Source organism: Pleurodeles waltl, chromosome 3_1, assembly GCF_031143425.1.
Source record: "Pleurodeles waltl isolate 20211129_DDA chromosome 3_1, aPleWal1.hap1.20221129, whole genome shotgun sequence".
In the NCBI taxonomy this organism is placed as follows: domain Eukaryota; kingdom Metazoa; phylum Chordata; class Amphibia; order Caudata; family Salamandridae; genus Pleurodeles; species Pleurodeles waltl.
The window spans coordinates 392,158,589-392,181,985 of NC_090440.1; the positions used below are offsets into that span (position 1 = coordinate 392,158,589).

Sequence of the window (23,397 nt, forward strand, 5' to 3'; positions counted from 1 at the left end):
GGGATAGGAAAGGGAGCAATGGCAGTTCAAGGTGGACAGGGTGACAGAGTAGGACACAAGGGTGACAATCAGGAGAGTCTTATTTCCTGGTGGGGGTCTTGGCAATAGTCTCTGGCTTCTGCCTGCATCGCAGGGAAAGTTTGTGGGATGGTTCTACTTCTCCAGGGGGAGGGGTGCTGGTGGCCTGTTGGTCCTGTGGCTAGGCCTCCTGTCCACTAGCGGCAGCAGAGGTGGAGGGCTGTTCATCGGTTTGGCTAGTGTCGGATCCCAGTTGTGTGCCACTGCCTCCCTTGTAGTGTTGGCCATGTCTGCCAGCACCCCTGTAATGGAGACCAGGGTGGTGTTGATGTCCTTCAAGTCCTCCCTGATCCCCAGGTACTGTCCATCCTGCAGCCGCATGTTATCCTGCAACTTGTCTAGTATCTGGCCCAGCTTATCCTGGGAATGTTGGTATGCTCCCAAAATTGCGGTGAGTGCCTCCTGGAGAGTTGGTTCCCTGGGCCTGTCCTCCCTCTGTCGCACAGCAGTCCTCCCAGCTTCCCTGTTGTTCTGTGCCACTGTCCCCTTAACCGTGTGCCAACTGCCATTGAACCCAGGTTCCTGATTGTCCTGTGTTTTTGGGGTGGCCTGGGGTCCCTGTAGAGGTGGACACACTACTGATTGGCATGTCCTGGGGACTGAGGTATGGGCCCGCTGGGTGGGTGCTGTGGTGGTGTTTCCTGACGAGGGAGGCTCTGTGGTGGTGTGTGACTGTGCCTGGGTAACCGACTGTTCGGAGATCCCTGATGGAACAGGTTGGTCATCAAGATCCAGGCGAGCAGCGTTTCTGTCATCACTGTGGGCCTCTTCTGTTGGGGGACTGGAAGTTGCTGGCACATCTTCTCTGGTGACATTGGCTGGGGTACCTATGTGAATGTGAATGCAGTTTTATTGTTTCTGCGTGTGACATATTGTTCATGGGTGTGTTGCCCTCTATGGTTGTTGTTGCCCTGGCAGATTTGCCTTTGTGTGAGTTGCTGTTTGGTGGGTTAGGTGATTCTCCCCAGTCTGCATGCAGTGGTGATAGGTGTCCATGCAGGTCTGTGAGAGGTGTCCATGCATTGGTGTTGCTTGCAGGGCTTGGTATTGGGATGAGTGGGTTGTGATGGTGGGGTATGTGGGAGGTGGTGAAGTGATGGGAGCGAGGGTGAGGGTGGGGGTTTGTGATGGCATGCAGGTAGCAGGGGTGATAGTAAGAGAGATTTGACTTACCAGAGTCCAATCCTCCTGCTACTCCTGCCAGGCCCTCAGGATGCATGATTGCCAAGACATGCTCCTCCCATGTTATTAGTTGGGGGGAGAATGTAGGGGTCCACCGCCAGTCCTCTGTACAGGTAGTTGGTGTCTTGCTGCCACGGAGCGCACCTTCCCCTGTAGGTCGTTCTACCTCTTCCTGATGTCATCCCTTGTTATGGGGTGTTGACCCACAGAATTGACCCTATCCACGTTTCTCTGCCATAGCTCCATCTTCCTAGCAATGGATGTCTGCTGCTCCTGTGATCCCAATACCTGTGACTCTACCTGGATGATTTCCTCCACCGTGACCTTTAGCTCCTCCTCAGAGAACCTGGGGTGTCGTTGTGGTGCCATGGGTGTAGTGTGAGTGGTGTGGGTGAAGGTGTGTGGGGTGATGTGTTGGGGTGTGTGATGTAAGGTGCATGGATGGTGCATAGGTGATGATGTTATGTGGCTCTGGTAGTGTGGGTGCTCTTGCTGTATGTCTCTCTGGTGGCAATTCTTTCTAGTCACAAAAGGTTGTGGGTAATGTGGGTGTATGTTTTATAGTGGTGTGGGTGTGGTGTGTGTATGTGTGTCAGGTGTGTGTAGTTTGAATTGTCCACTGTGGTGTAGTTTTGTTTGAGTGTGTGTATTTTGAGCCCGGAGGTATGTATCGCCAATGGTTTACCGCCATTGAATGTCTGCAACGGTGATTCATGGGTCATAGGGGGTTATTACAACTTTGGAGGAGGTGTTAATCTGTCCCAAAAGTGACGGTAAAGTGATGGATATACCACCAGCCGTATTACGAGTCCATTATATCCTATAGAACTCGTAATACGGCTGGTGGTATATCCGTCACATTTGGGACGGATTAACACCTCCTCCAAAGTTGTAATAACCCCCATAATGTTGTGGGCGTAGGTCTGTTGGTGTAACGGTGTGGGTTTGGATACCACCAGTTTATCACTGACCTTTGTGCTGGTGGTCCTGTGTGTGTGGCTGTATAGTGACAGATTGGCATGTGTGTGTCATAATATGCTTGGTGGTTATCCGCCGCCACGGCGTTATGTTGGCGGCAGTCAGCATGGCGGTAAGTGGGATTTACTGCCAATGTCATAATGAGGGCCTTAAACTTTTCAACTTTTGTTTACTCAAAATCAAATCAGGAAGTGACTTTTAACCCCAAGATTCCTTTCACCCACGTTCTCAACCAATTGCCTCTCATGGACGGCTGCCAATCCGTACGCGACCCTTCTCACTAACCGACCTAACCCAGCGCGGCTCCAATGACGTCACACTCACACGTACTGCGGCTGACAAAGTCTTGTGGCTTGTCCTCCAATCCACACAAAACTAATGCAAAATATTGCAAGCACTGATCAAAAAACAAAAACAAATTTGCTGGTTTACTACAGGGAAGGTAACACAATCGTTCAGAAACCTTACTGCTTCTTTCTCGGTCTCCCAGATTCCCAAGCAAAATTCGACCCACAAATTTTACTCTCAACTGATCAATGGGACGGTCCTGGTGCACATAGGACTCGCCAAATCTCAGTCTAAATTTTATCATGCTCACTTTAACTCACACACTGACTTGTTGCCCACGCCCGATCAACCTACTAAACCAGACAGATTACAACATATAACCAAGTGTCCCATACACTTTTCAATATACTCCAGTCTTAGACCATGCAGGGTCCGTACATCAACAACCACGTGGACAATTTTTTAGCACAAAATGCCACACACATATGAAGATTGATGACTTCCCTACTCTCACACTGCGAAGTACGCACACTCCTACTACAACTTCAGTACGCAAACTCCGTAAAACCCTCACAAACCTCACAATTCACCTGCGATTTGCAAAAGCTGTGCAAGCGCAACCCATTTTACACGCACTATCACTAGAACACCGGAACATCCTCAAACACCCATTAGCAGGATCCAGGATCTGGGAAAGTCATTTCTGGCCTTGAGGGAACATCATTTTCTCTCCATTTATCATCATTGAAAAACAAATTCCAAATCTCGATAATAATAAGCTCCCAGAGAACCAACTCATCAAGCTGCTACGATCTCTGGGAACATCTGTTACTGTGTTCTGCACAGCTATGGTAAGCTCCTAAGGAAACGAACCATCAATCTCTTTCCGTCTCTGTTATCACTCTGTACCGGACATCTATGGCAAGCTCTCAAGGAGACTAACCATCAGTCTGCTCCCATAATTGTTAGCGCATCAGACCTTAATAAGTAAACTTACAAGGGGACACGAATAGGTTGATGAACCTTTTGACTCGCAATTAAGAAGTTCTTACCATAGCTCCATTACATAATCAATAATTAATACACAATAATCAATAGTAATTAGCTAAATCAATAATCAATGAAGTCAGTAATTGTCATGCTCCATGACCTTTCAGTTATGAATAACCACAACTTTAGTAAAAGTTTAGAATGTTTATTTCCCTATATTAACAATGCTAAGGTCATGTAGATTAATCTCAAAATCAAATGAAACACATACAGAAACAACACTGGTTGTCCAAAGCGGCGGAAGAAATCCATTCTAATCAAAGCTTGAACTACAACACATTCTAGAGTTACAGTGCAAATCAATAACAAAGTCAGCTGCATCAACGTAATGAAGTACATGAAATTCAGCAAAGAAGTTCATCAAGCATTAGTCCATGTTATCATAATTCAATTAGTGAGAATCCGTAACTAACATCAGATTAGCATCAGCATGTTGGGTTTCATGCAAAACAAATTATTAACACAAATTTGGAAAAACATCAACTATGTCTTCATGAAAACAACGCAGTTGGTACCTAGAAAGGAAAAGCAAATATGCATAATAATCACATTTCGATGTATACCTATCCTCGGTATGGGTCAGCAAGGCAGAATCAGTCTTTGTCCTCAGGACATCCGTCAGTCGGCAAGGCATCAGACTTCAGCATCAGAAATTAAAAGGGCAAAGTCATTTAAGCATTAAAGTTAAGCACGTCTCTAGTAAAGACGCATAAGAAAGTAATAACCTATCTGCCAGGACAAATAAGGGCAATGGTAGTCTTCTCTCAGAATGTCGGAATTAATGTCTGCCCCCCTTCTCCATCTGTGGAGTTGTTATATTAAAGTCACCTAAACTATCCCCTAATTCCCTATTGGTCAGTTAATCGTATGTTCACACTCTGTCCAATAAAACTGCTATACCAAATCCATGACTTCTAATATTTCTCCGTTCTCATATTGTTGATTGGTTCGTCTTACGATGTCTTCATCATCTGGTTTGTCCGGTAACAATATTGTTGCTGCTTCTACTCTAGTCAATGGTGGTCATTATGACCCTGGCGGTATTACAACCGCAGGGCCAAAACGACGGGAGCACCGCCAACAGGCTGGCGGTGCCTCCCGGCGTATTTTGACCGTGGCGGTAGTGCCGCGGTTGCACTGCCGGGGCCGGCGTTTTTCCGCCACAATGGCCCCGGCGGATGTAATCCACCAGGGCAGCGCTGCCCAGGGGATTACGAGTCCCTGACCGCCAGCCTTTTTCTGGCAGTCTGAACCGCCAGGAAAAGGCTGGCCGTACGGGGAGTCGTGGGGCCCCTGGGGGCCCCTGCACTGCCCATGCCACTGGCATGTGCAGTGCAGGGGCCCCCTGACAGGGCCCCATGCGGCTTTTCACTGTCTGCTGTGCAGACAGTGAAAAGCGCGACGGGTGCAACTGCACCCGTTGCAAGGCCGCAACACCGCCAGCTCCATTTGGAGCCAGCTCCTATGTTGCGGCCGTGATCCCCGCTGGGCCAGGTTTCCGCCCGACGGCCCAGCGGGGATCTCCAAATGGCCGCAGCGGGGGTGCGGCCGCCATGGCGGTCAGATCTTGGCGGGCGACAAGGTCGTAATGACCCCCAATATCTTTATTGTTCTTGTCTTGGCAAAGTCAGTCTCACACACATTGCAACATAAAATGTTGCATTATCAAGAACATCATCTCCTAGCAGTCGGTTCACACGAAAAGCTTCTGTTATGAGCACATTTAAACAATACAATAGACATTTCACAGTTTAATTCCCTTGACCAGCATTTTTATTAAACACTAAGAAATACAGCTTTTACATGAGGCCTGGCAAAATAGGCCAAGACACTCGCTAAGTTAAGGCCTACAATTAATAAAGTTAAAGCATATTTCATAACTCTCAAGATGACATATTACTGCATTAGTCTAACACATATTTAATATTTCATAAGTATTGACCATTGATTAGTACACTTCGTTAACATTGGTGGCCATTCTTCGTGATCACATTTTCAAATCCGTGCATTATTTTTCTACGTTACTTCATTTTGCACATGAACTTAATATTCAAAATACATAAACCCTCTTTAATAATTTCTTTTTAAAACACCTGCGCTAGTAGATGTCCCTCCTAAACCCGTTTTAATACCCCCTTAAGCCTACACATTTTGTAGTAGTTATTCATCATGTCATACCATTCTGCCGGTCTGCTCATATTTTCATATTTACTACAAAAATGTATGCCTATGTGTGCAGAGATCTCTACAATTGTGTTGGTGATCTCTGTACTGAAAAGGAAGGAGAGGCAAAGGTAGGGATCTCGTACTGTACGTTTGTGAACTGCATTTTAGCTATGTAAAAAGTACTAAGGGCCAGATGTAGCAAAAATCGATTTTGCGAATCGGAAATTGCGAGTCGGTGCGACTCGCAATTTCCGATTCGCAAAATCGCATGCAGAATGGTGTCTCAGACACCTTCTGCGAATCTCAAGGGGGTCGCAAAGACCCACCTCATTAATATTAATGAGGTGGGTCGCAATTTGTGACCCCCTTGAGATTCCCTGCACTCACAGGGATGGTGGCCTGCTGGAGACAGCAGACCTCCATGTCTGTGACTGTTTTTTCAATAAAGCATTTTTTTTTTTGTATTGCAGCCCGTTTTCTTTAAAGGAAAACGAGTTGCAATACAAAATAAAAATGAAACATTTGGCTTCGTTTTTTCAGAGTAGGCAGTGGTCCATTGGACCACTGCCTTCTCTGGAAAATCATTTATAGCGACATTCACAAAGTGGAAGGGGTTCCAATGGGACCCCTTCCCTTTTGTGAATGAGTTAGCACCCACTTCAAGTGGATGATAACTGCAAATTGCTTTGCGAGTGCTTTTGCGGTCACAAAGCAATTCTGCATTGCGGTGCGAGTCGCAAATAGGAAGGGAACACCCCTTCCTATTTGCGAGTTGCAGTCCCATTTTGCGAGTCGGTACCGACTCACAAAATGGGAATGTGCATCGCGATGGCTGTTTTGCATGGCACAAACTGCGATTTTCGCAGTTTGCGCCATGCAAAACGGTTACTACATCTGGCCCTAATTAACATTCTCCACAATGCAGTTTGTGAATTAGGGCTCAAAAGAACTGACAGAACCTGATGCATGAAAATACGTTTTTCTTTGGTATTGGAATTCTGCATGAAACAATTTGAAAAACGTGTTATGTTAATGTTTACAGGAGAGGAATGAGGATAAGAAAAAGGTGCTCCAGATGGCAGTAGGTAAGTAAACACTATAAAGATGCTGTGTATTTCTGGGTGTATTAAACTAAGAAAAGAAAAATGGGATAATTTAAAAAGACATTTTGAGCTGTAAGCCATAATTTAAAGCCAGAATAGCTCCATTTATACCAGGCTGATACCCATAAAGCTATACCTGCCAGGTATAAGTAGTTTTACTACTCTGTAATTCTATATACAAGTGTTTATAATTTTAATTCCACGTAAGTGATGTGGAGTGGGAGGAACAATGTTCCTGGGAAATGTGTGAGCACCCACAAACTCATGCATTTATGAGCGTTCACCAGAGCCTATCCAAGCTTTTCTCACCCTGGATACGTTGAAGTTTTACTCCAGCAAATAAGTGAAGTAGGGCTTCTTCCAGGGTAGGAAGAGGAATGCTACTCCCGTAACCTTGTCGGGCCATGGGAGAGGACTTTTTTTATATGGAAAAAGATTTTTCCTATTTTGGGGACCAAAAGAAGATGGCAGCCTTTTACTAAATAATTTGACTCAGTTGTATAACTGGAAAGCTACGCCTTCCACAGCTTTACAGGTGTGCCACTGCTCAGTTTTGTAAATAAGAGAAAATCGTAAATCTGCACTGTGAGGAATAATATTTGACGAGTGCAGATCTAGGATTCCCATTGTGAATCAGGCTACCCGTATCCAGGGGTAGAAATGGCCCCACAGCAGCTTGTGAATATTCGTGAGCGTTCACACATTGACAAGACAAACCACGTTTTGTTACTGCCATTCCCCACACTCTGTCTTGGGTTAACTAGTGCATACTTCTACACAACCAGAGGGGAGAATTACACAGTGATAATAAGAAACGGAAAAAAGCGCAGAGAAAGTCTGTCAGAGTGGAGAGGAGGAAGGTATTATTGTCAGTCCAGTTTTGTCTAATTTCACATGATCGATCTTCGAAAACAGGCTAACGGGGGCACAAAAAAGAAAAAAAAATCTATTATTAAAAACGGATGCTGAAAATGCTACTCTGAGATAACTTAACAAATGATCCCTTTTAGGTATGGAATAGAAAGTAGGGTCAGCATTGAGGACCAACACTTGGATGCCGTAATAATATATTAGTGAAAAGATCATCAGGTCTCAAACGGGGTCATTTAGTTCCGGCGGCCGGTACACCAGAGGGCACATGCAGTGGCTTTCTTCATCCTAGTGTGCGTGTAGGGGGGTGGGGGGGGGGGGGAATTCGTCTTATCTAGAGAACTCAGCCTCCTACGCTGGGAACTCAGTGCTGTGAAGGAAGTCAATGCCATGGAGTCTTTCCTTCCAGAACTGCTGGTCTGCAGACCAGGTGTCTTAAATAAAACGCCTGCTCAGCAAACGTTTTTGTTTACAAAAAGAAAAACTCTTGAAGCAGGGGTGTTTTTTTCTCTAAATAAACAAATGGCCCCGATGAACAGGAATCTTTTTTCCCCGCACGGTGGGACCATTCTACATTTCTCCTGGCTCTCTCTGCCAAGCCTCGCATAGAGGACCCGTGAAGGGAAAATCAGTTTACCTCATGAGGACATCCTTGGTTTGTTCTTCTCGTTTTAAACTGGTAGCATTGACCAGTGCCAATTACAGCACGCAACTCAGATTTTGTTGTTGCTATACTCTTTAAGTAATTCTCTGACAGTCAGAAAACAAACCTAGGGTTCTTTTCCCAATGAGTTGCTGATTTACAGCGTATTTCATGCCACTGTTTACATTTGGTTGAGACACATACACACTAGAGAAACAATAGAGAAGGTACACTGCAGTTAATGGTTCATCTCCCATCCTAACTGCTTTCTTATACAAGTTTCTATCTAACAATGCATTAACGAAGTACCACAATATTGTGAGCATTTTTATTGCCAAAACTGAAAGACCTTCAATCATTTTACAACTCAAGCAACAATGCAGTGCACATTAGACTACTTTACATGAATGTACATAAAAAGTATGTGTGCTGTAGTTGTAACCAGTCTGAATTAATTTTCTAGCCAGATTTAAAAATATTGATGGGCACGACAAACGACAAGAGCAGGGAAGTGACATTACCAGCCAAGAGTCTTCCATTAGGTCGTCAACACCTAGAAAGAACGGCAGTGTTGTGAATTTTGAATCTCCGGGAAGCAGAAGCAGTCGGATACAGACCATCACTCAATCTGCACCATGTGTTGAAACTACCCGGTCGGTGAATGTCACACCGAGCCCCACGATTCCTGGAATCCAAAAACATAAACCTGAGCATCTTCCAAACAGGTAACAAATGTTTATGTTAATATGTGTGGGTTTTATGTGCACAAATGAGCTTGGGCGAGGGGCATAGTGAATAGATTTTGGCTAAAACAATGATAAAAAGTGCAATCAATAACAACGTAAACAATCGTGCGCCGTAGCTCCACCTAAACCATACATAACCTACCGTGATCTTTTAATGCACATAAAAATGAATGCTTTGCATTAATCGGTTTGGAAGACATGCATGCATGTTTATAGCCCCCCTTTGTGGCTAAACCTAAATGGGATCTACACATCATCCAAACTGTTCTACTCTGCTGTATGAATCAGCGGTCTGACAAACCTAATAGTCTTTGGGAGAAACAGTAAATTTAAAAAGGGAAAACAGCTAGGTGCAGCTAGTGAATTAAAAAAGTGGTGGGTGACTGAATGAGCGTTCAAGCAATTCTGAACTGAAGAAACGTCTTGCATGCTTTTCTTGTTGAGTGGAAATGTAGGAAAAAACGGTTCATTTGAAAGTTTAAGTATCAAGAACTACAAAAATTGAAAAAGGTGTTCAAGTTGTGCATTTTAGAGCTCAGACTCCAATACTCCAATTCTTATTGTCATGATACTGCCCCCAAACCCGCATTAACACCAGTGGCCAGCTCTGTATATTGTCTTTACAATCTGGTGCTCTGCTGCTTTTGTCCTAGGCCACAGTGGACAACTAGCATATACAGCACTGCTAAACCGGCAATTCCCATCCCTCCTGATGTCATAACATTAATTTGTGCCTGTAGAGTCCAGCTGGACTCATTCTAGTGTTTCTGCCAGCCACTCTGTTGAGGGCTGGTCTTACATATGTAACCCACACCCACCCAACACAGGCGTCACCAGTCAAGTGATCCTGCCAATAAAAGGGGCCGAGCGCACGTGCCTGAGGCCAGTCTAGTACCACCCTACCACCGTGTCTGCGTCCCCTCATTTACCAGCATGAGGGCCTAGGGCCCCATACTACATTGGCGACGAGTGGGATCTGCAACCCCACGTGGTTGCAGACATGAACCTGGATACAGGAAGCAGAGGAGAAGGGAGGCCGTCGCAGCCCCAGCCCCATCGGTACGAAAGAAGGGGGTGAGTGCTGTCGATGACAGCGTCCCGCAGCGCTGCCAAAACAGCTGCGGTGCTGAAAATAAGTAAAGCACTGTGAGGCTTGTGTTCCCGGTGCCCACAGAAGGAATTGCCCTGAGCGCACCCCGCCCCTCCCAGAGACGGATAGAGCGCGACCCGCAGGGCTGCAGGGTCCGCGCAGCACATGAGTAGAAGGCGCTGTTGCGCACCGTGAAGAAATAAAAGTGCAAAAGAAAAAAAATGGGTGGGGCCGTCGCCCCTTTAATCTTAAATAATGTTGCTCCCGCGCACCGAAGAAAACAAAGAGGAATGCCCAGGGCCGGCCCCCGCACAAGCGCTCGGTGCTGACCTGCACCGGAACGGAGAAAAGCCTAGGGCCGCCCCCCCCCCGAAGAAAGTGCGAAAATGTGGCAGGTCGCCCCAGGAAAAGAACGCGGTCCGCAGCGTGTCCCGTGCTGCTGCAGCCGCATGTGAAGAACATGGTGCGATCGGCACCGAAGATAAAGAAAATTACCGGGGCCGTTTTCCCCTTTTCAATTTTTAACAATGGTGCTCTCGCACACCGAACAAAATATGCCGAGGGCCTCCCCACCCCAAAAATGCCGGCAAAACGGCCACAGCACAAAGGACTGCTGCGGCCGCAACGTAAGATCCGCGATGGTGCTGGCATGCACCACAAACAAAATGAAAATGCCCAGGGGCTGCCCCCCCTTGTCCCGGCAGGAATTAAAGCATGAGGTGCAGACACGCACCGAAACGAACTTGAAATAAAATGGTGCATCCACGCACCAAAGCCCCAGGTGCCCAGGGCCGCGCCCCCACCTCCAGCAAATGAATAAAAGTGCTCACAGGCACCTAGAGAGAGAGAGAGAAAAAAAAAAACGGTGCCCGGAGCCCACACCCCCACTTCACTAACGTTTGTGCCCTCCACATGCCTCTTCAAACGAGGCTGTTCAGTTGTAAAAAAAAAAAAAAAAATTGACAGAAAGGAAAAAAATAAAGAGAGAAGAGAAAAGGGTGAGAAGATAAAAGATAAATAAAATAGCACTTACCTGCAGCCCCCACCAGCATGACGAAGTCCTCCCAGCAGCATGCCCTCCTCACCGGCATCTGTTGAAACAAACGAGGCCGGTAACAGGAAAGACTGTCTTCAAGCTAGAAAAAAAAAAGTGCACTACTGGCATCCAGTGGCCAGAATCGGTACTGCACCCTATTTCTGTTTTAAAGGTAAAAGAAGCTTGGATGAAGGCAAGTTTACAGCAGCACCTTCAGAAAGTGACTGCTCCACACCCAGAGTGCGCCCGTGGACAGAAACGGCGCAGAAGACGGAAACGGCGAAGAAGAAGGAAGCGACGCTGCAAAAGGGAAGGAGAAGACTGCAGCTGTCCCAGCCAAGCTGCAACGGTGAGAAACGGACGCAAGTGCCACGTGAGGTACGAAGAGAGCGCGCATGGTCTGCGCAGCCCCTGGCGGCCGTCCGCCGCCACAGCCGAAAGAATGCCACATGCCCCAGCAGTGATGGACATCACCGCAGGACAAGAAAGGGACATGCCAGGCGTTGCCACAGGACAGCTAGAAAAAAAAGAGACTGACACGTGCGCAGCAAGCACAGAGAGCTGCGCCCGAGAATGTGACGATATGGGTAAAGTCCGTGAAGATGGAGAGAGTACCCGAGAGCGTGACGTAACGCACGGGACAAGAGGCCATGTCAGCTGGCCGCGCAGCGACGGAAGATAGCCACTGTTGGCCCATCAGTGAGCAGGTCATCTGGACTGACCGACCCTGCCAGAGCAGATGGCAGGAGTGAGCGCCGTAACAGCGCAGCCTCGAGGAGCAAGAGTGGCGCCCTCGAGTGAAGAGAAGGAGGAAGAGAGCGGGGACCCTCCTGAGAGAGGTCCACCAAGAGGATCCGGGAACGGACCAGACCGGGAGAGGTCTGCCTGAAGAGCAGATCATGTCCTACCCACAGGACTCAGCCCGTGAGAGGCTGCGACCGAGCAAGATGCACCAGCGAAGGTGCAGTGATAGGTCCGTGTGAAGCAGCATGCGACCCGTGGCACAACGCCACGTCGAGGACAAAGAGGAAGAAGTACCATCAGAGGTGCAGCGCAAGGTCCATGTGCCGCAACATGTGACCTGTGGCACGACGCCACACCAAGGAGAAGAGAGAGTGGCACGAGGCCAACAAGAAATGAGGAGAAATGAGGAGAGGAGGAGAGGAGTGTGACAGACCGGTCACACCACAGATCAACTCCATCGCAGGTGTGAAAGTGGAAGGAAGTAGAGTGACACAACTGAGGACTCGTGCGAGCAGATGAGGAGGCACCCATCAGTACAAGACAGTCACCGGGGTGAGCAGACGTCACTGAAGACAGCGATGCGGGTGGTCCCCCACGCTTCCCAGTATGACCGTCCTGTCACCTGTCACCGGCTGTTTGGCTGTGATGGCATCCCTGACTCCAACTGCACAGGCCACACAAGACCCGCCGTGGCCACTACGTCTGTCAAGTGGTCCTTCTGCCGACGAAGCCGACGCCACCTGTTTGATCTGCAAAACGATGAAAAACATCATCATGATGAGGTGCATCGCCCAATCATCGAAGGAGGAGCACAGCACCACCTGAGTGGAGACAGTCAGCAACAAGAACCGACGCTGACAAGGCATGTCTGGCAACGTAGAAACTTATCATCTGAACACCTGCCATGAGCTCCGTGAACCGGACGCCTGCCGGTGAAAGCAGACCAGATCATTTGGACCATCCACCCTTGGGGTTGCACAAGACTAGGACGTGGCCCTGTGGGGCCGATGTTGGCCCGCACAGCCCACGCAGTCCCGCCGCAATCCAGGGACAAGGGCCTCCAACAAATTCCTGTGAGAGTGGAATATCGCTGAGAGAGAATGCATCTGAGACAGCTCCACGTCAGGCATCCAGAAGCACGGAGGTCTCATATCGAGAGACTGGTCACCTGAAGACTTTGCACTATGGCCAGAGCACCTGAATCCGGATGGCTCGAGCAAGCAGACCCTGCATCAACAACCCTTGTGGCTCCATGCGAGACTAGGATGTGGTCCTGTAGGCTGTTCCTCTGAGACGTGTTTGCTGGGCCTGAGATAGGCAAGCACAGCCCACACAGTCCCGTTGAAGCCCGCGGAAGGGCCTCGAGGAGACTCCTGCTTGATGGAGGTCTGGCACGAGAGGGAAGACTGCCGCTGCTCTGCCGCTGGACTCCCAGGCGCCCCAGGCAGTCACGTAATCTGCAGTCTTAGGAGGTAGACAATCTCCAGTGTCAGAATTCCGTCCAGAACTGTGTACAGTGGACTCACCACTGCTCCAGATGCACCAGCATCAGAAACTGTAAATAGACTTTGACCACATGAGCCCAGGCAGGACCGGATCAACAATATACAGCGAACTGTGAGGTCGTGGACAAGCGACTGAAGTATCTGGACTTCATCCACACAGTGTTCGTGCCCAGCTGTACCTGGTTAAATTATGGACTCGTGCGGAGGTGTCCGGGTGCTCCCAGCTGCACCATGTCCACTGCAATTCTGCAGTCTGCCTTTTCGAGGCCGAGAGACTGATTGTGGTGCTTTGTTATTGTTTCTTTTACAGGTTGGACTTTTGTTTGGTTCCTCAATAAAGTTTGGGAGGGATGTAGAGTCCAGCTGGACTCATTCTAGTGTTTCTGCCAGCCACTCTGCTGAGGGCTTGTCTTACATATGTAACCCACACCCACCTAACACAGGCGTCACCAGTCAGGTGACCCTGCCAATAAAAGGGGCCGGGCGCACGTGCCTGAGGCCAGTCTAGTACCACCCTACCACTGTGTCTGCATCCCCTCATTTACCAGAATGAGGGCCTAGGGCCCCATACTACAGTGCCCACGGACAAGTAAGAAATCCTGCACTGTGTGCTGCCTGGAAAGGAGGAAGTGCATTTGAAAGATGATTGAAATGCTGTCAATGTTTGCATCCAAAGATAAATGATATGAAGAAGTCCTGCTGTATTATTGATGCAGGCTATTCACCCAAATCTGCCACTGCCCATAGCGCCTACCTATGAATCAACTTCAGACTCATTTTATTAGGAAACAAAGAAACATCAACAGCAACGCGAATTAACAGTTGCCTCATAATTTAAAGTTGTTTTACGACTAAGATTGCAGTTTTTCCCATTTGGTGTTTCAGTTTAGGAAGTGACTTGTAAATCAAATAGTGAAGCCTCAAAGCATCATATCACTGATTGATCTCTTTCCCCAAGAGAGGAAAAAGCACTTGTAGCAGATAAACAAGATGTTATCAAAATCAGCATATGGTAACATCTTAACTATTAGAGCAGTAATGTAAACTTGTTTTGTACCGCTTAAATTGATGCAAAAACAATAGTAAAATGTTTTCAGGACTTTGTGATGTCAACATGTACAGCCTGTGACACCAAAATGTATAGATGTTTGCAGAAAAAGGGTAAATTTCCACTCACCAAGCATCTGGGGAATTATAAAATGCGATTTAAATCTTGAAGTGGTGAAGGTAGGCCTGGGCCCAGCTGCTGCACTAATAGTGACCCCACCCCAGACCCCTGGCACTGCCTGAGGCCGTCAGGGGTAGGGAGATTGGTGGGCTGCAAAGCTTCTGCAGTTCCAGCAGTCCTGCATTTCTGCCCCAAGGTCTGCCATGGGAAAACATGTTAAAATCTGGCAGGTAGGAGGATACATAATGAGTGAGAAAAAACAACTCTTAAACAAATCGCTGCACGTGTTATCTATTCCATTAGACCAGTTTTTAAGGGCTGGAATAAGCTGCTGGACTCCTCCCTTAACGTGGCCCCCTCAGAACCACCTACTCCCACACTGCTACAATGGGAGCCCTGCTCCTAGCCATTTACTTGTATGGAGCTTTGCTGACTCTGCCCGGCGCCACAGCAATAGTGCTCCAGGGCAGTGGCGGCACAAAAGCCCTCTCTCCCTCCCTACCGCTAAATAAACACAGTCTTGGTTGTTTCATTGCTAGCAACCTGCTGCCATTAACACTGAACGGCTTGTAGTACCTTCTCACTCCTCCATGAATAGTAAGGCAATGCTCCACTGCTCTTTAACACTAGTCACCCTTGAAAACAGCCTACTTTATTATATTTGAACAAGAAAGAAAGCTCCCGAATTTGTGGATAAGCTCAGATTCAAAATGGGCCCCATAAAAACAATCCTAAAAGTGTCACTGGTGGCAGGTGTAAATGCCATTTTAAAATGAAGACCGGCAATACTCAACCACAAAAGTAGTGCTCCTCGGTAACCAATTCCAGGACATCACAAAGAAAGAGGAGGCTTTAAAAATGAGACAGTTGATAATGCAAACAACTTAGGCAGCACGCTAGCAAGCAATCACTGACAAAGACTACAGTTCTGGTTCTTTTAACAAGTTTATTTGTATGGCCTGAAAAGCTGCAAGTGGCACTTTGGTGAAACTGGCTGCAGTACCTTAGGCTATTACTGGAGGTCTATTGAGTCTTATGCAAAGAGCTTGCTGTGGCTGGCTACAGTACCTTAAGGCATTTACTAGAGGTTTCGTATTCTTCCATCATTACCCATTCAACCTCAGGATACATAACTGTGATGTGCACATCACAAGACACATCAACAGGCCCTCTGTTAGCACATTTTTAAAGCTGCTGTGACTAGCACTTCATTAAAGTGACAATTGTGTGTATAAGTGTGTGTGTTAGTGTGTTGTGTCCTGACTCATAACAAACAAACAGTCCTTCAAGGAGATCCATGAAGTGCAAGCAAATTCCTGAAGAAGAATGGCCCGGCCCCTTTCTGAAAGTTGTATGTTGTGATGTTGTGCAGTGTAGGGAGTGGCAAATGTAGAGGTGACAAGGTCTTGCCAGAGAGCAAAAGCTGCCCGTTGTAAGATCTAAAAACAACAAGTACATCTTTGGGAAACAGGGTTAAGGTACCTTAGAAGAAGTTGAGTTTCAAAAATGCTATTTTCATTCATTCAACATTTTAGTCCTATAAATCTAGCGCTCTCTCCCAAATCACTTCTCCTGCATGTATGCAGTCAATTATGCCTCATGTATATTGTGCAATATCCATATCTAAATACTCCTGCACTATATTTGCTTTATTAAGATGCTTTATAAGTACCCTATTGACCATGCCCTGTGATGCCTGTGATTATTTTCAGGCATCACAGGGCATGGTCAATGTAGCCATGAACATCAACCCATGACTCTGTGAAAGAGAAGATAGTATTGACAGTTAGACTTAACCATTTACTACACTCCAGCTGGAAACTTTCAGTGTAATCACAGATATTTTTAAATCTCCAATGGGTGTAAGAAACAGAATGTAAATTAGTTAATCTTACTTATTTGATAAGGGTTTCATATCCCTTGAAAGTTGCCTGTGTATGGTAATTGCATTCAACGCTACTAAATTATTATTTTACCTTTTTTACTGAGTCAGTACAATGCTAACACTGCCTTTTTTTTTATAAAATAAAATATGTTTTTGTAATGAGATATAATATCCATGTCCGTAATATGCAGGGTGTTTCTAACATTGCTGCCCTAGGCTGCTGTCATGTGATTTTGTTGATGTGTCATTCTTGATTCAAAAGAGATGGTAATGATTTGTAAAAGAGAAAGAAACATTAATTTTTCTGTGATATGGTCTGTAACTAGCTTTCTTCACTGTACAAGTTGAGTTATTGGAGTTTTTCACACTCTGCGCTCCGCTTGGAGCGAGGAGTTCTAGAAAACCTCTGACAACTACTGCATGGTGAAGGTTTTTCTTGCTCATGATTCCCCAAAGTTAAGTTGGTGAGTAAGAAAATTGAGGGCTGGACTGCCTCCTGGCAAGATTTCTCAATGTGGGCGGTCACAACAGGTCGCTATCTCTCGTGTTGAGAAAGCTGCAGCTCGCATTGAGAAAGCTGGGACTTGAGTAGAAAATCTACTTGAGCAGCAGAGATAGTGCCCTCGATTGGACAGCATGGTGCCGTTTGTGCTGATTGTACAGCACAGGACAAGCTCCCGGAGCTAAAAATCACTGTGAGCAGCGCAATGTACTGAATTTCACATCTCGTAGAACTCCACAGAATCGCGCAGAGTTTTTAGGTAACTCCACGGAATTCTACCGAGTGATACTCTGTGAGTTCTGCCCTCCCCTAATTTTAACCCATTTTGAGTTCCATGTTACAGGGAGCAAGACAAAAAGTCACACACAGTCCACTTTGACCTCTGTTGCATATTTATAATTTGATTACATTGCTACTCTAATTAAAAGCCACAGTCAGTTACTACATTTATCCTGTACAGCGTTTGACAGTCTGCTACATGTTTAGGGTAGGGCACATGCACTGGGCGTATGTAGTAAACTCACAGTGGCCAAGGGTCAAAATGTGCAAGCAACCCATTCATAAACTGGAGAAACATCCAAAAACCTGCATGAAATAACTCCTACTAGAAGAGTCTGGACTTTTCTGAAAATGATACTAGTTGCCAGGAATTAATGGACATTACAGTTTAGCTTCAGGCATGTGGCTGGGCTGTGGCTTATATGGCCTAAAATGATATATTACCATTGTTAAAAATATTGTGATACTAAAATATTGCATCAACAATGCCACAGTCATAAACATTAGTTTTTTGTACTTACAACTTAAAGTACAAAAAAAAAATCTACAAAATATCTTGGTCCTAAATATTGGCATTACATATTTAAGTACATATGTTTGCAAGTACTTAAAATTGGAATAACTTAGCAAATTATTAACTCTAAAATAATACTACATATAAAAATACACATGTTCAATAAAAAATGTAAACATAAATGTATCTATGTTTTTTCAAAATATATAACACTTAATAAATAAATGTACATAAGTAATAAACAATATATTGATAAATCGAAATATTTTTTAAAGAAGAGTATTGCAAACACTAAATATATTCAGAAAAATTGAAAACATATATACTATATATACATAAGCTATATACAATATATTTACTAAATCAGAAACATAAAACTTAAAAACGTATCATTAAAATTCATATATAAATAAAATCACAAGCAATACACAAAATTAAAATAAAGGCATAATCAAAATTCAAACATACTTATATAGAAAAGTTTACACAAATGTATTATCTTAGATGAAACTTTAAAAAAAGGAAACAGTAATTACACTACAATTCTATGTCCAAAATTTTAAACAAACGTGAAATAATTATCAAACAAAGTCAATTAAAATAAACATTATAATAAAAAAATTCTTCCAGCTTCAAATCCAAAAAGTGTTTAAATCTCCAGGAATCAAATGTATTATTCCCATTCCAAACTACACAACAGCAAAGAAAGAGATGGACTTTGGAAGGAGGAATTTTCTATTCCCACTCCAACCTGAGAAACAGTAGGAAAAGTGTTGTACTTTGGAGAGGTCATGTTTAGTATTCCGACTCCAACCTAAGCAACAGTAAGGAAAGTGTTGGACCTTGTGTGTTCAGAGTTACCATTTTCACTCCAACCCAAGCAACAGCAGAGGAAGGATGGACATTGGAATTGTCAGATTTACTTTTCCCTCTCAACCTAAGCAACAGGAGGAGAGTGTTGGGGAAAATGCATACTTATTAATACAAAATATAAAACAAAATACACAATTGATATCATAAAAATCAATTAACAATAGCTAAATACTTTTGCAAAGGCTCAGGTTCCCCTCAACAGAGTGACGGGGAGGGTCACAATAACCCAGACAGGTTTCAGTGTAGCCGGGGGTGGAGGGAGGGTCCAATGTCCCTTTTAAGAGTAGGAGAACATTTGGGTTGGGCAGAGGGCCAGAGCACCCTATTTCCAGCCCCAGTACTTCAATTTCTTTCAGAGGAGGCAAAAACAGGGGTATCTGGTCTGTATCAGGAGACCATCCACTAATGGGAGTCTCACAGTGACATAAGAGCAGGGAGGGGCAGCCACCACAAGCACGCTACCCGTTCTGCCTTCTAAGTGTATCAATCTACAGCAGAGAGTACAGAGTCCGAGATGGAGAGTAAGGAGGTGGAAACAGTACACAGTGGAAGGACCAGTGAGTCGGGGGTTGCCAGCTCTTAGATCAACACACCTCAAACCTTACCCTGGTGAGACCACATCTGGCATGAGGGTCTCCATGCACTTTCACAGGGACAGGGGGCTGGCGACCTGTAGCGAGCAGACTGTTACGCAACACATGCAGAATGTGTTTTCCTTGGGGGAGCTGTTGTGCTCCCCTGTAAGTCTTGGCTTGTCATGCACATGTTCAGACTAAGGGTACAGACCCTGGGTCAAATGACCAGTGTCAGGCTACCACCCTTGAACTAGTAGGAGGTAGAGTGGGAAAAGTGTGCAAGGCATCTGGGGCTACTGCCCCCCACTCTGAGAAACCACAGACATGAGAGACTCCTGAATGGTCTGGGGCCTGGGTGTTAACACTGACAGCTGTCAGTGGCCTCTGTTGGTTGTTGTCATTGGGTTAGAGACAGAGGTCAGACACAAGGGGTGGTATGGGCTATATCACTTTGTTGGCCACGGTGGTGGAGTCTGCCTTTTGGTGTTGCACAGATGGGGTCCACAGTTAAGGTGAAGGGTTCCCCATAGGTCAGTACAATGGCTCAGGAAATTACAGACAAAGGGATCAAACTGAATTCAGAGAGCCGTAGAACTGACAAGTGTCCCTGCAGTAGTGGGCCATTGTCCATGTTCTATCGTCCTAAGCAGGGAAGCCCATCAAGGTATTGATTAACCTATGCTGGTGATAGAGATCACATTTTATTAATATTTTTGTGGCATGGAAATTAGCATATGGTGACTAGTTAACCTTCAGTTTAAAAGCCTAACCGAGAAAATGTAAAATGTGCACGTTTCAATTGTGGTGGACAATGTGGCCACCATTCGTATTTTGACATCACGGTTAAATCCGAAGATAGTGTGAATTTCTATTTGAGAGAATTACTGACTTGAAATAATGCAAAAAGTATTTTTACTAGATAAATATTGGAATTGAAGTATGAAATTAACACAAATTAATCATACTTAAATTGATTTAAATGGATTTTATTAACATGAGTTAAATGTGTGCAGAAAAATAAATGCACCTTTAAACTGTTCTAACATGTAAATAATGTTTGCAATTAAATCATTTACTTTGCTGGTTTGATTTCAATTGTAAGGTGGGAAATATGTTTTATTAGTGTACTAATTGTATTAATGTGAATGAAGGCTTTCTTAGCTTGACTGGGCCTGAAAGATTAATTTTTGTAGCAGTAGAGGAAAATTACTTGCTCATTCTGTTCCCTCTGACCTGAATTCTTTCCCCAGGTTGCTGACGTGATATTGAATGTCCTATTGCATTGAAGACGAAGAACATGTTTCAATGATAACTATGTAACAATATTTGATCAAGCTTCCAAACAAGACAGGAAACTTATAGTTCCCATGTGAGAAATGTTTAGTCCATTCTGTGTACCCTGAGAAAGGATTCTAAAGTGACAAACAAGTAGAAAATGTAATGTTTTGTCAGCACTGTGTGAAATCATCGAAATGACAATAGGCTTTCTTTGAGAAAATCCGAATTAGATGCAACTTTGAATGTGTCACCAGCAACCAATGGACGCTGGATCTTGTGCGCAAAATGAGCACACCTGAAGGACCAATCGAAAAGCCCATGGCTTCTTCTGATTAATGAGGAACTTTGAAGCCTTAAGTTAGTCTCTTCCTGCCTCGAGTCAAATACGTTTCTGTCAAAGTATGTAGGTGTCTGGCAAAGGCTGCTGTCATATCCACCTCCTGTCCCTCTCAAAGTCTATAACCATCTACACACTCTGAATGGGGTGAAATAGACATCAGCCGATATTTGGTTAATGTACTGCATTTGTCAAACTCTAAATAATAACCAATGACAAAAATGGGCTCTACCTACTGGAAACATTGTCTGTTGTTGCCAGACCTAATTTAAATATCATGTTTGCGTAGACCCACTTTACCATAAGATCAAGTTTAGACCTTAATTCAGATTCAGATTGCTAACACTTTTATCTTTATGTCTTTACTTGCAGGCACCCAGGGATTGCTATGGGAAGTGCCAGTGACATTTGTCGAAACAAGGCTTTAGCACAAGCATCTGTCAAGAAGAGAGTAGATGATGTCCATTCAGAACCTCTCTTTAGAAAAGGCATTCGACAAGTTAATCCAGATGGACCAGGAACAGGTGCACAGGGGTTTGTGGGCCGCAGACCCCACACAAGATATTTTATTGTTAATGAGCATGAATCACGCAAGAAACTACTGAGATCCACTTCGCGGTTACCCAGGCATTTCAGAACAGAGGGGTCAGGAGATATTGTGGAGTTATATCCACGAAATGTCAGAAGATATGTTGTTCGAACACCCCACAGAGACTATTCACCTCACTTCAGTGAAGAGGAGGAGGAGGAACTGAGGAGAGATCTGATAAATAGATCCCACCGACCACGCTCTTTGTCAGACCTTCGCCCACCTCCTCAGTTCTATATTGGAGATCGTGTGGACAGTCAGATCTTAACTGATAAAGACTTATCTAAAATGCAGTACAAATCTTGGGATGAAAGCTTTGACTTTGAACTCGAGAGACCGCGTGTTCGCAGAAAGCCCAGCATGAAAAACGTTGAGGTGGATGAACGCTATGTGCAGCGTCATATGAAGGCTAAATGCAAACAGAAGCAAGATCCTACTTTGACTGATTCAGACTCTTCCATTGCTTCCAGTAGTGACCAGCAAAACAGCAGCACTGATCAGTACATCCAGGTCATACACAAGAAAGATAGATACCTCAAATCAAACTCAAAACTGAACAAAAAGAAAGCAAAGGCCACTATAGATCTACACACCAATGATCCCAATGAACTTGTTTGCTCAAATGTCTAGGACACAAACCCATCATACGCCATATGTATTTACAATGTAATTTGCTTCTATCTGGCCAACAGTAAGTTATATCACTAAGGGAAACAAAAACCATGACAAGTTTGTTTTGAAATAGTTTGCTAACTAGAAGGGGTGTAGCAAAGTAGTTTGCTTAATGGAAAAGTAGAAACAAATTTGTGTATCATCCCTTCCCTACTACACTTATTAGTATGGAGCTTGAGTAAGAGATCAGAAGGATACATGTAGTTCACTGAACGCACAACTTCATTTTGTTACAAAAAATATAGGCTAACTCTTTAAGCCTGTGTGCTAAATGAATACGTCACATACAAACTACCTTAAAACCATCTGTAATTTTGCGAATTGTGTATGAAAAATAACTTATTTTAAAATAATATTGGTGTTTGATTTATCCCAATAATTACAAACTTGCTGTCAATTTGTGTGAGGCTAAATAAAGTTGAAAATTCATCTGCTAAGTCCTAACAAGCAAGTGTATTTTTAATTTGCAGGAAAAAAACAGTAAAAACTCCATGATATTTTCAGAAACGTGATGATACAAAGATTAGAAGGACCACATTTGCATTAGAAATGCCTATGAAGCATAACCATCATGCTCCTTGTCTTTGGGGGTTTTGTTAAAGTAGTGCTTTGTGTATGGAGGGCAGCTGCTGTATACAGAAGGTTTAGATGTGCTACAACAGTACCAAACCTATCCTATTCAACACCACAATGAATCACATGCAGGGAAATGTCCTCCTTAACTTTGTATTTACCTTGATTATCCCATTTTTATTTGTTCTTAAATAATGATTAACCGCATGAACATAAACTGCTCATCATGCATATCGCAAATCATACTACTCTATTGTATCTCCCGAAAAAAATGCAGCAGATGCATGATATTTTATTGGCCGCAGCTAATATGTCATTTCAAATTCTGATCTCTGAATCTCAATAATCAAAATTCCAGATCACTGAAAATCAACACCTTGAATGTATTCCTCCAATGTGTTCCAGTGAGCCATACATAGCATGAAAAGCTGCATTAATGCAACACTTGTTGTGATCCATGCTCATCTATATGCCTCTCGTTGTATACCTAATCCCCTTGCAATAGCCAGCTGCAGTATTTAAATCGATCAGTAAAGGCAACTCAATGGTTACAGATATGATGGCATGCGATGCTTCCATATCATAAAACATGCCGCCCAACCCTGGAAAAACACCCCATGTTTTATCTAGTCAGTTTTTTAACTTCTACTCTACTTCATTTAGTACTCTTTCT

At 44.6% G+C, this 23,397-nt stretch overlaps 1 protein-coding gene across 1 annotated transcript in view; it reads left to right on the plus strand.

Annotated features, from left to right (window-relative positions):
• The window catches only part of TMC3 (transmembrane channel like 3), a 627,915-nt gene extending 605,324 nt beyond the window's left edge, over nt 1–22,591 (plus strand). The window contains exons 20-22 of the mRNA XM_069222582.1: nt 6,785–6,827; nt 8,822–9,083; nt 21,263–22,591. Coding sequence (XP_069078683.1) covers nt 6,785–6,827; nt 8,822–9,083; nt 21,263–22,109 — 1,152 coding nt within the window. The 3' untranslated portion in view covers nt 22,110–22,591. The remainder of the gene's footprint in view (nt 1–6,784; nt 6,828–8,821; nt 9,084–21,262) is intronic.
• Nucleotides 22,592–23,397: the final 806 nt, after the last annotated feature.